The 13,386-nt window shown below is 39.5% G+C and overlaps 1 protein-coding gene across 8 annotated transcripts in view; it reads left to right on the plus strand.

Annotated features, from left to right (window-relative positions):
• LOC134528097 (focal adhesion kinase 1) overlaps positions 1 to 13,386 on the plus strand; it is a 386,174-nt gene that overhangs the window by 222,030 nt on the left and 150,758 nt on the right. For 2 of the 8 annotated variants that reach the window (XM_063361358.1, XM_063361359.1), the window contains exon 1: positions 9,403 to 9,550. The exons of 4 other annotated variants lie outside the window; for them this stretch is intronic. In XM_063361358.1, the coding sequence (XP_063217428.1) occupies positions 9,453 to 9,550 (98 nt within the window). In that variant the 5' untranslated portion in view covers positions 9,403 to 9,452. Of the gene's footprint in view, positions 1 to 9,399; positions 9,551 to 13,386 lie in introns of those variants that run through there. 2 more of the 8 variants (XM_063361354.1, XM_063361350.1) reach the window with 2 other exon arrangements.

Genomic DNA, 13,386 nt, shown 5'->3' on the forward strand with positions numbered 1-13,386 from the left:
GAACTGAGTCTTTGGTATTGAAAGATACATATAAGTCGTCAAATATTTAAAAACTGGTATTTTTCGCTTACTTGCGATGTATTAAAAATGAAATGACTACAAAACCATCAATTTATTTACCATCTAAGTTGAATAAAAATTATTTGATGGCGATATGATGTGTAGTCGGGAAAGTGTTTAGTTGGTTTGAAAAAAAAATAAAAAGGGGGGGGGGGGGGGGCAAGATAAGTTCTTGCCCCGAATGGAAACTAATCTATTTACGTCCCTGAGAATAAATAAAAGTTTATATCGTAGGCTTTCGTTTCAATATGCCTTGTTGCAGTCATCTTCAAGCGCGAACCTGGAGAATGACTCGAAAAAAGATGCCGAAACGCCAAGCACACTATAATTTCCACGATGGTGGCCTCAAATAAGTGGTCAAGAAGTAGTTATATAATTAAATTTATTAACCACGAGTTTAAACTTAATACCGATACAGGAGTCGAAGTTCAAATAAGTACAACCCAGCTAATATGAACACTTTTTACAGGTGTTCATTTTCTAACAATATTTAACTCCATGTTCTAGCGTGTTATTAGTTCGAATAAGGCCGAGGTGTGCTATGTGTAAGTTAAATGTTTGTGCGCTTATGGACTACAGTGAGTTCAGTGTTAATTTTTCCTGATCATAGTCGAAATAAATAACACGCCTCGACATAAAATCTCGAGTCATGTGTGTTTGTGTGTGTGTGTGTATGAGGCGATTTAGGAACAGAATTATGCCAATTATTGTTTGTTTTTATGCTAAGAATTTTTCATAGCTTAATATTTAAATGTCGGCTTTCGTTAAGTTAATAGACTCTAACGTAGTGTCTTCTGACAGTATTATTAGATACATTTGTAGTCATTCCCGAACATTTATTCAGTACCAAACGCCAGTGACTTCACAGGATGAACTATTTGTAGTAGCTAGGCATTATTAACATTAGGTATTCCATTAAATTATTTACTATCCTTTAATGAAGCCAGTTTTTGAAAAATCAATGATTACAATATTATTAGGTACTAGAAATTGTTCTTAACTTATCACATTCTGAATGATTCTTTAAATAGGGAATACTGATTTAAATCATTATTTCGGACATACGCCATTATTGGTTTGCACAGTATGTAATAAAGAAAACCCAAGAAACTGACCAACAAAAAAAGATGAATACACAAGCACACAGAAATAAAGCCAAAATCAGCCGTTGGGAAATGTTGATTCATAGACAGCACAGAGAATTCCGTAGAAAGAATTAGTTATAACAATATGTAAGCACATGCGAACATAGTATGCTGACAACGACTAGACAATTGCAACAAAAACAGTAACAGACAAACAGTAGCGGATCCAGAGGGGGGGCTAAGGGGCTCAAGCCCCCTCCAAAAGCATCTGGGTCCACTCTTGTTTTAGTGTTTGCCTTGATAAAGGCCCTGTCACACTGTCAAATTTTAGCTTCCAACACCTTCCAATATGTTGGATCCAATATCTTTGAGGGTTGTGACGTCACGTTAAACGTCACTATCGCAGCCATGTTTATTTGAGAGATTGAATGTCTAGAGTTTCCTTCAAATATTTTACGTATAGGACTGGTTCTAAAATATGTTGGATGTTGGATGGGATCAGCCAATCAGAGTATTCTAAAATAAAGCGGCCGCTTTTGTTTCCGTTTCCGAAGTGTAATAGTTTAAATATCAGCAATGGCGAATGGGAAATAAATGCAGTAATTGAATTAATACTATTTTATTTCCTGCTGGAATATGTAATTGTTATTGTATATTTTCCTCCAATTGAATCTGTATCTACGGAAGTGCAGGTTAATATATTTGACTAAAAGAAGTTACTGTAGTTTTGGAATATTATGGTCCTTAAACCAGAAAACATCTATTCAACTTACGATCATTATTTGACTGCTATACCAGTTTTGCTTATGTTCAGGTATTGTTGATACACTAAATTAAAACAGCAAGCATTGCGTACAAAATGTGCCATCAGGAATGAGGTATCAAAACTAGGATATGCATTTCGGAACTTTTACCTACAAATCCAAATTAATAACACCTAAAATAAATTTTAAAATATCTCAATTCAGAGACTTAATGTAACTAAAATTATTTTGGCTTACCCAATCAATCTTTCTTATAAGTCATTGTTCTCCTTATTTCACAATAGCTGCTACTCTGTAAGTAGCCTATTGTCAGGAATTTTCTGGAATATAGACTCATAATTTCCTGACAATAGATGGTACTGACTTATGTTAAAGCAGCATCTCTGAGTAAGCAAGTAGCTCTGGTGATTTGCAAGAAAGGCCTAGAAATATTAAAATTCTGCCTACATGTTCAATTATTATTATTTAAGTTTTGAAAGTAATACCATTTTTCGTGAATGTAAATATTTGTGTAGCAGATCCTTGTCAGTAAGCCTATACTTCCCAGGCTGTACGAAACAAGCATACCTGGTCTAATATCTCGTTAAAAAATTATTTTAAAGAGATAATGTGACTGAGGTGAAGTTAGCTTAAAGGCTCATCAGGTTGAGGTTTGTAACAGTAAATACACTTAATTCAAAATAAAACAAAATTGCCAATTTCTAAACACAGCAAAAATTAACACATTCACTTTAAAGTATAGGAACAATTTTGATGAAATACAAGTAGTGTCCATACAACAGCAGCTAGTTGGGTGAGAAAATAAGCGGGAATGAGAAGGGATATGCCTACTTGCAGATTTACATTTCATTATATGTTTTATTCTTACTAAACATACCTTTAAATATAGTTTTTGAAGAGCACTATAAATTGCACTACAAATTTCAGGTAAAAATTTTGAGATGGTGTTGTGTGGAATACTTGTAGAGAACATAAGGGACTTAAATGATTCCCCTGTCGCCAAAAATCTTAATGAACTGCCAGCCTCTGCTTTGCTGGTATAGACTGGCACAAATGAGTATCCTTCTTTGCAATGCGAGACTCCACAATTGAATGAAGATCAAAACTTTCAGAATCCATTATTACATAGTTCGGAAATGAATCGGCATCTTCGTATCGAAGTTCATGACAAAAAGGGGTAAAACACCATTTGTTTGCCGGGAAAGTATCCACTGTCTCGTCCACCATCTGCGTTTCCTTTTCTTAGATTTCTCTTCTAGTTTACTGAGACTTGCTACAATTGCAATTACAGCTACAGCTTTTGAAACACTTTGATGCTCTTAATGCAGGCATTGCAAACAACTGGAAAACGTAAATTTTAAACTGTGTATGATCACAATATACCTAAATTGGAATATAACCTACTTAAAAAAGCCCGCGTTCCTTGACCCAAAATTTGTTTTTGATTCTAAATACTGTCATTTACAGTTCTCTACAGAATGTTTGGTAAAACGAGCTCACTCAAAGAAAATTGATAGTGTGAAATGACTTCAAATATATTTTACATTGCTCGTCAAATAATATTGAATACAATATATTTGAAGACGTATTTCATCCATAATCACCCTTCAAATTTTGTTGTCCAATTTATTGGATACAATATATTTGACAGTGTGACAGGGCCTTAAAGCCTAGCCTCAGCTGGGTCAAGCCCCTCCCAAACCAAAATCCTGGATCCGCCACTGCAGACAAACAACTTTGGACAAGACAGGGGAACCCAACGATGATAATAAACGGATAATCCGACAACACAGCGATGCACGTGCGATGAAATTAAATAGGCATTCTGACAAAAACTACGACATTACAGACGTACATAGTAGGTTTCCAAAGACAAAACAGTTGATATAGTACTGACTGAATTCCTTACACGGAATTCTCTGTGTTTATGTATTTGCAATTATCACGCTACGCGTTTAGTTTTAGTTCTCTGTCACGCACGGAGTTTGCAGCCTTGAGCGCCGCTGTCCCGCTAGTTTCGCGTCGCCAGCGCGATAACGGACGCTAAGTGGGATCTCGGGCGCGAGCCGGAAGTCGCCTAACTCGCCGACGGTTAGCAGCGGCCTTTGATAAGCGCGCCGGTCGACAGATGGCGCCCGCGGCTCGTCGTTAGACTGTCGTCGCGAGTCGGCGCGCGGTGGGAGTAGCTTCATAGGCGTAGCTGTGTTCATAAAGTTGGGGGGGACAAATAATGATTTTGATGTCATGTAAACCCATTCATCTCTTACTAAGACGGGGGGTCCGGGGGTCCTCCAAAATAGCGCTTTTTAAGCAGTTTTTGTATCCAACCATTGGATACATCGATGTTAAAATTATTATTGTTTCCTTAAGATAAAATTTGAGAGTGAAGAAATTACAAATAAAGTTGGGCAGAATAATATTATAAAATAAAAATATCACGGTCTAGAAAGTTGGGGGGGACAGTCCCCTCCACCCAAAAAGTTCAGGGGGACACGTCCCCCCTGTCCCCCCCGGTTCCTACGCTCCTGAGTAGCTAGCTACCGCGACGGCAGGTTCGGGACTGGTAATTGCTCCGTGTCACGTATCTGGTGGCGGCCCTACACTACTTGGTGCGGAGTAGAGGCGAGCCTTTCCGCCGCAAGTTCTGTGGGAGGGAGTTGTGGAGACAAGGGAGGGAAAGGGGGAATCGGGCTTCCTCTCCCAGAAGCTTTGAAAAATACAACTTTTTGAAAAAAAAAAAAAAAATTAAGCTATCCTGGAACTTAAATTTCAACGATGGTTTTACTAAAGTAGCTTGGCTTCTGGGTTGTAGCCGCGTCCTTGGCGAATAATTCACCGATGTTTCGGTCGACATTGCAGTCGCCATCATCAGGGAGCACTTACCTCAGGTCAGTAGGTATCTGCTCCCTGATGATGGCGACTGTAATGTCGACCGAAACATCGGTGAATTATTCGCTAAGGGCTCGGCTACAACCCAGAAGCCAAGCTACTTCAGACAATGGCTGTGTAAGCCTGCCCTTTTTGGAAGCGCCCCTGCACGTATCCAAGTTAATCCCTTGATACTGTTGCCACCATCCTGTGTATTTTCATCCTGGGGTACGTAATGCTTGCTATTTTAATGAGTACGTCGAAAGATCCTTGACAACAACAAAAAAACTCGAATATCACACAATAGAAACAAATAGTCAGCACTTAAGGAAATTTGTTCTTCCGTATTCAGCTTTGTTGTGTCGCAGGTTTTTGTTATGTCCAGGATCTTACGACGTACTAAATTATAACAGCAAGCATCATGTATCACGGGATAAATGTATACATGCCCATGCCATCAGGATCAAGGAATTGACTTGGATATGTGATACTTTACTTTTGCATGTTTTATTTTCCATCCTCAGTAATTACTAGCTACCCAGCGAGTGTACAGTAAAACTTTCTTATTTGAGGTTCCCCGGTGGATTTTATGTGTTTGAATTGCGCTGTTTTTTTTTTCCTGTGAAGTTCAAGTACAGTAAAATGTCTTTAATCGGGCTTTGGCATGCAGATTATTATCAAAGGTTAATATCGTGCTAACGGGAATACCATAGTCATATTAATACAGACACTACAGTGGTATTTAAAACGTTGTAATAAGTTGAAATGTAGAAAGAAAAAATACGTTTTAGATATAATTTTTGAAAATTCTCCGATATCACGTTGCGTCCGTCTCCAAAAATAATAATAATATATAATGACAGAAATATAACCGGCAAACACTGTACTAAATTGAAACTCGACTGTAGGAATAAACCGTAATAAAAAACTAACACCGGCAGTGCAAATATTTTATCAACGGTTTTAAAAATATATTTTAGTATAAAAATAGTTGGTTCTGTTTATCTTAGGATATAGTTATATTTATAGTTATCGACTGCTACAAATAGTTTATCCTGTTAAATAAAAGTGGGTTTTATAGTTGATATATTTTTATTTCGGAGTTTGTACAACTGAAATAACACTATAAAATGACTATTCTATGGTCTTATAAAATTCCACAAATATTTAAATTAAAAATTGCTAAAACTTCTTATCATTTTCGATGGAATAAAACAAATGTTAGCGAGTCTTTCAGTACTCGCCAAAGATTTGTAACATCTAAACTCGTGTGATAAATATACGATAATTGTGTTTTTCAACTACATTTATTGGCAGCTACGTAGACGAATCATTCGATTTGCAGAGCGAAAGGTTAAACTATGTAATGAAACGGCTCCAACAAAAGCGAAACAAGACTTGGAAAATTACTAAACCCTGGCTTTGGACCTGATTTCTGACGAGGTTTTTTTTTATTAAAATAAATTACTGAGACATCTTGTCAAATTCGTTGAACAGATATGACTATAAAGTTTCCCCTTTGGCTTTGTGAACTTTTGATTCGTGCCACCCGTCACAGATGGCTGCATCGCGGTTACACGTTTCCGTTCCATTCGCGAAACGAACTCCCGCCAAACGCCGTCTGCCGGGCGCTGAGATGCCACACACGTAGTGTTCCCTAGTCCGGCAACAGTGCGCGAGACAGGCTGTAGCGCTGTAGCTCGGCGCCAGCGTGCGAGCTGTCGTGTCGACGGCCCGCGGAATGCGCCCGCCAAGTCGCGCTGCGCCCTGCAAGGTCAGCGGCGCCACCGCCCGAGTGTTGCCAACCTTCCCCCGTCCCCCTAGAGTGTCGTGTCATCGAGCACCTCTCAGGCCCCCGTCACACGGCGTGCAGAGCTTCAGGAGTGGTTCTGTTTCCGTGTTTCGTTTTTAAATGGTATTCTTTTTTTTTTTTTTAGTTAAAGCGCGTGTTTTTAGATTAATTTTTTATGCGTGAAACATTCGGTACAGATTCTAGAAAGCCATATAATGTAACTATCACTGCTCAGTCATCAACGACGAGAAGACTTTCCTTCAGTTCAGAGCCTTGCGCATGGAGGCGATACCGCGCTATAAGCACTAGCGGGCATCGCACCTATTTACCATCTCAATGACACAAATACACCCTTGACTAGGTGGTCTCACAATAGTCCGTAAGCCGTCCGTCCGTCCGTAAAGCTGGACTCCCAATCATCCGTTTCATCCGTCCGTCACCCGTCCGTCCGTCAATCACGTGACCTGCAGCCAATCAGATGGCCCGAAAAATTCCATCCGTCCGTCCGTCAAAACCTTGCCAAGCTTTAGCTTTTGACGGACCAACGGATGGTCCACCGCCTTGTTAAGTCGATCGTCTTCAATACGACTTTCCGAAAACAGTGTTCGATTTTTTTAATTTGCAATATATAGAAGGCTGTGTCGTATTGACCGATTATTATTGTCCTAATAACGGTAAAGATTGCTTATGAGAATGAGCTTTTCGGAAGAAATGCTGATAAATTACGTCCGGGAAAGGGAGCATTTGTATAATATATATAACAAAGACTATCGGGATAAGCAACTGACGGAAAAAGCCTGTATAGAAATAGCTTCTTTCTGACGCAGTAATAAAAGAAGCATAATTTTATTTATTGCTGGCATGACTAATGTTATTTTTAAGACGGCACCCGTTTAATCCACTTGTCAAAGCCTGTCAACTTATTATCACATTCATAAAAACAAAAGTTAATTATCCAAAGTAAATTATTTTCACCAAAAGTTTAAGTACCTACAATTGAGAAAGTATGTGGCGGAAAGTTGTAGCACTGATATTTTAGAATAGTGACGGACGGACGGATGGCGGATGGTTGAGAGTCGGTAATATTTGCCAGTAGAAATAACGGACCGAAATTGACGGACGGACGGGCGACGGACGGATGAAACGGATGATTGGGAGTCCAGCTTAAGTCAACAGGCCGAGCGACTCGCAATGATCCGCACGTCCATCACATTTTTTCCCAACAGACCAGAAGTCTTAAATAATGGTGAAAATTAATATTTTATAGGTATATTAATTAGCTAGACGATCATGAAAGCTAAGCACTTAATAATTAATTAAACTCAACTTTTTTTCTGTCTGCTATTTATTTAAATATTCTGCTTTAAAAAAATGTGTTCAAACGTAAGTCAAAAAACACACAATGGAAGCAGCTAAACAAATAAGCATACTTAAAAACCTTTCAAGATAGGAGGTTATTTCATCCGTCCGTCCGTCCAAATTTTAAAGCTTGGTAAGGTTTTGACAGACCGATGGATCGAATTTTTCGGGCTATTTGATTGGCAGTTTGACACGTGATTGACGGATGTATGAGTCCAGATTTAGGACACAGAAACGTACATCGAAATGTCACTGAGCCCTTTGCTATAGATGTGACTCGAACCCACAGGCCAATAAGAAAGCTCGGTTCGGTTGTACATTCATCTGAACCGACGCGCCGATGACGTAAAATCGGGTCCCAGTGAAATTTTCCTTGAAGTGAATCATGTTGATCGTTTGCAGTACAGCAGCAAGCTTTTCCTCTGTTGAGACCACACCTGTGAAATAATTGGTGTGCCACGCCAGATATCTCGCAGAATCTGCCTCAGTCCAGAAGGAAAAGAATGGTTTATTGATCCAGGCAACTAGTATCTCAGATTTAATGAATCAATCAGCTAATTACGTCGACATCGTGGTCATTAGACCTTAGAAACGGAATGTGGGTTGGAGCAGTACAAAACCATATATTCACGTTTCCTACTTGCGAAAAAAAAAATTCCTGTTTTAACCCCGCCGTAAGTTCGACACGAACCTTCTGCATTATTCAAATATATTAACACGTGTTGCTAACCGAGTTTTTATGAGCCAAGAAGAGAAACATAGGGTCCGGGGGCAAATAATTTTCTCGGGCCCCTACCCATTATTTAATGTACAATTTTTCAAACCCTGCAATTTAAAAAAAACGTAAGGACCGTAAACGATACTGTAGCCGTAACTCTAAACTTAATCTGTACGTATGGCATTACTTGTAAGGTTTTCTTTAAACTTTAGATTTGTAATTATTGTCCTATAAGGATAACCCTAAGCATTAAAAATATCTCGAAATTCAACCGGGGGCTCCTGGTCAACAAATCGACGTGAAGTCCAAGTCAGGGCAAGCCGGGCAACTGCCCATGGGCCCGTGTCGACATCTTTTATTTTCATTTTCCTTGGTTGTCAAGTTTTGTGTGAGAAATAGTGGGAATTGTTGAGAAAAGAAACCAATTGTAACTAACGTGTAAACTTTCAAAAGATTTTACTGCCTCATTTAATGTCAATATTTCAACAGAGTTTTATCGATATCATTTTTTAAATAAACTAACCCAAGTATAATTTATCAGGAAAGAAAATTTAAATGTATTAAGACAAATGAGCAAAACCATAGTCGGAATTGAGGTTCCTGCTCGGGACAGTCAGTTCCTCCCCCCTCCCCCCCCCCCCTCCTGGCAGGATGTCGGGGTCTGCTCCGCGCACGCCTGTCACTGGGACGACCAGATGGGGACATGCCGCGGCTAGTGTTATCTCGCCGCGGTTGGCAGCACCGGGGCCGTGTCTCTCGCCGGCGCGGTGGCGGCGCAGTCGACCGTCGCCGCGCGGGGCGGATGCATGACGGAAGCACGCCCCGCCGCCGCCAGGAAGAAGCACAAGGTTTGGAAGGACGTCGTCAAGTCCTTGGACGGCGTGTGCTGCGTCTCTCTGCCGAGGTGGGTGTCCTCTCTCTCCCCTCCCCTCCCCTCTCGTCCAGTGGTGGATCCAGGATTTTGGTTTGGGAGGGGCTTGACCCAGCTGAGGCTAGGCTTTATCAAGGCAAACACTAAAACAATAGTGGACCCAGATGCTTTTGGAGGGGGGCTTGAGCCCCTTAGCCCCCCCCCCCCCCCACACACACACACTTCTGGATCCGGTACTGCTCTCGTCCTAGACCAGCGCCTGTAGCTGGATAAATGTATGCGAGCGCTGGTAGTCACTCCAGGAACAATGTCATTTCGACAGTAACGCCCGCGTGCTACATCACTATTGGACCACAGGATGCAACAGCATGCACTTTTCGCGAAAAGATTACGAGACAAGCTGAGCGTTAAAACACTTTCGCGTCGTCAGTGTTTCGTGATTGGTCGCGTTTCTTTCAGGCGCATGTCTACTGTCAGCACACCAATCACAATAATTTCAGTGCGGAAGCAAACACGTCCTGAATGAATGGCCCAGTCAAATAAGGCACCGGCGTCTCTTACAGACGGCTGCTAATCACAAGCAAGTAACAGCTGGCATGGGCATAGCATATTGTGGTCTAATGGGCGTTCAGGTTTTTTCGCGAAAAATCTCTACCCCTAGTAACTCATCGCCTGCACGTAAGTACACGTACATGAATAAGGCCTTGCACTTTAAAGTTGGAAATGTGTTCTCCAAAGTATTCCTTCGTTGCTTAGAATTTTAGTTACGAGTTTAAAAAGTGGTCTCATCAGGACACAATTAAATATTGTAACCATTGTTTTTTTTAATTCGTCATGTTCAGCGGCAGATAATAATGTGACGTCTGTAGCTATAAACAAGATTACTATTTTTTTCTTCCTCGATATACTCGAAAATAATGAATTTCACGTAAGCTGTTACCAGTTCCAGGAATTTGTCCGATATGGTATGGTTTGGTTTATGATATTTTTTATATGTGAAGTAATCTACGAAAGGATACAAAACTATCTTGAGATTAAAAAGGCATCATTTCACCTTTAAATAAAATGATAAACATACCTGCGTGTCACAAAGCAATAGCTTTTAGAACGAGAACCGAGCCATGCAACTAAATATATTTCACAACTAAATGACATACAGGAATTGCCTTCTGCAAAGTAGCTTCATCCATTACATTCACTTTTGTTTATTTCAAAATTTGGAGTTCCTATATTTTATCTTTAGAAAATTCAAATAACACGCCAACAATTCAGTTAATATTCTATTATAATTTTTGTATATTCAGTTTCTTTGGCGTATTGCATGTGATGCTGGTGCCTCGCCATGCTTTTCTACGGCTGCGGCTAAAACTTCGGCGGCGTTTTTTGGCTGAATATTTATTCTACCGCTTTTCCTAAAGTGCACAGTGCAGGTCTCTCAAGTATGCACTAAGCAAATTTATCAAAACCGATCATTTAAAATACCTATCTGGAAGAAATCAACGAGCAGAAACTGGCATCCGCATAGTGTTACACCGGCCCCTAAACTTTTTTTGTTAAAATATTTCTTAGGCTTCTCTTATCTCTGTTATCACATGTGAAGTTGCCGCGGGTGTTTCAGCATTGGTGAGATTAATTAGAGATAAAATGACTGCTTATCACGTTTCTTCGCAGAAATTTCACGGTCACTCAGACCGAGCAAGCCTGGTCTTCACCTAGGTTGGTTATTATCAGGGACGTAACTAGAACAGTTTACGCCCGGGGCAAGAACATATCCTGGAGCCCCTATTTTTTTTTTCTAACCAACCAAATCAAAACCTTTCCCGACAACACCTCATATCGCCACCACGTACTAATTCTACTGTTCCAAATGGTAAATAAAGTGGTTTATTTTAAGTTTTTTTATTTTTAATACATGCAAGTTTGATTCTACGCGAAAAACACCAGTTTTTAAATATTTGACGATATACATGTATGTATCTTTCAATACAAATAATTAAGTTCATCTGCCCTTTAACAATTTTGTGTGTTCTAACACTACGATATTCAATTAAATATAGTAAATAGTAAAAATTACTCTGTCAGTTTAAAGCGCCGCTCCCCCCCCCCCCCCCACCCCCTCAAACCAATTACGGCGACCGGGGTTCCGTACCTACTGGTTATTTAAGAACCACATGTTTAACACATCTTGGTTCGGAGCCTACTAAACATACACAAAGAAAACAAACACTTCTTACTTTTTCAGTTTTGGGTGCTGATCATATATCGTTTAATTGTCAAAAATTGCTTCTTCAAAGCGTAGAATATAATGAAGTGGATTGTGTGAAGTTAGTATTGACTGGTTGCTACAAATTGTTTTGCCGGTAAAGCCATTGGCATTTATTATTAAATTAATTTTTTAAGAATGACTTCAATCGTAATAATACGTTCAAGTTATGGCATAAAAAAATGTTAGTACCAATATGGTTTCCCATAATTTTTTAGGGTAGAAGTCGATATTGTATATGTATCTTGTAAATGTTAAACATGCTAAAATTTATAACATACGTATGTATTCCAAAAAAAAAAGTATTCCAAACTAAATGTAAAAAATATTGTGAAAATTTTTTATCTTTCAAGCTATGTACATGTTGTTTTCTTGTAAATGTATATTTTAGTGTATCAATGAATCACTTTAGATTGTCGCATGTTTTGGATGTGTAAACTGTAAATATGTAAATGACGGTGTTCTATAGCATTATGGTATCAACGAAAATCAAGGTTCGACGGATTGTATAAATAAATCAATCAACCATGGAATGGTTGGATATCCGAGTACATCCCCACCAGAAATTCCGCAGAAGTACCACTTCGGTATAGTAGATACAATTAATTTGTGTAATGTTATAATTTATAATATATGTAAAATAGAACTTCTTATGAGGCTGCCAAGGTAGAACAATTTGTCTGAATTAACATTAAGTGATTTTGTATTTTTTTTTTTTTGGTTTACAAACAGCGCCAAAAAATTCCCCCTCGATGTGCGATCCTGTCTGTACCCCTGGTATAAACAGTAGCAGGGCTTTTTAGGGCTGCGAGTGCGTAACTGCCCATAGCAAGAATTGTGTTGCAAGAAAACAACAGACTCGCTTTTTTTTTAAATGCACGTGTGTGTTTGTTCGCACGGCCGCCAGACTTCGCAGTGTTCGGTCGCGACATGCGGTGTCCGCGTGCCCGTGCTCGGACCAGTCACGTGACTCATTGTCTGCTAACCGACCACCGCAGCGGAGAAGCTCTGGCTCATTAGCGCACTGCCCGCCTCGGGAAAGTTGCCTTTCGATAGTAACACGGAGAACTAACTACGTAAGAAGAAAACTTGAAAATCTGTTGACATCTTTCGGTCGCGCATCCTACTAAACGTTCACAGAAAGAAATTACGAAATTTAACATTTTTTTTTCGTTGTTTTTAGTAAAATTAATTATACTGATGACTGATGTTATAATTATTTGTATAGGCAATACTTTGTTTCCGTGGTATATATGTAAAGTGATTATCACAGTTTAACTTAACAAAAAAAAAGAGTTGGAATATCAAGCATGTTATTTTCTTTTTTTAATTCGTTAACAATAAAATAAGTGTAAATAACTATAGCGTGTTGATAGTAGGATAACCTCATTTGTAGGCCCATGGGCGTTCATCGTGTTGGGGGGGGGGGGGGGTTGACCAACTGGAATCAAAAAGCCCCTCTCTGAGGGGGTCCGATTGCGCTTGCAAAATCGTAACAAATGGGAATTATGTACGTTATCCCGCTGGCCCTACTGGGAATCCTACAGATTTTCGCCTCAATTTGTAGGCCTAATAGGTTTTTGACAAAGCATAAAGGGTGGTTCAA

Source organism: Bacillus rossius, chromosome 1, assembly GCF_032445375.1.
Source record: "Bacillus rossius redtenbacheri isolate Brsri chromosome 1, Brsri_v3, whole genome shotgun sequence".
Taxonomy (NCBI): Eukaryota; Metazoa; Arthropoda; class Insecta; order Phasmatodea; family Bacillidae; genus Bacillus; species Bacillus rossius.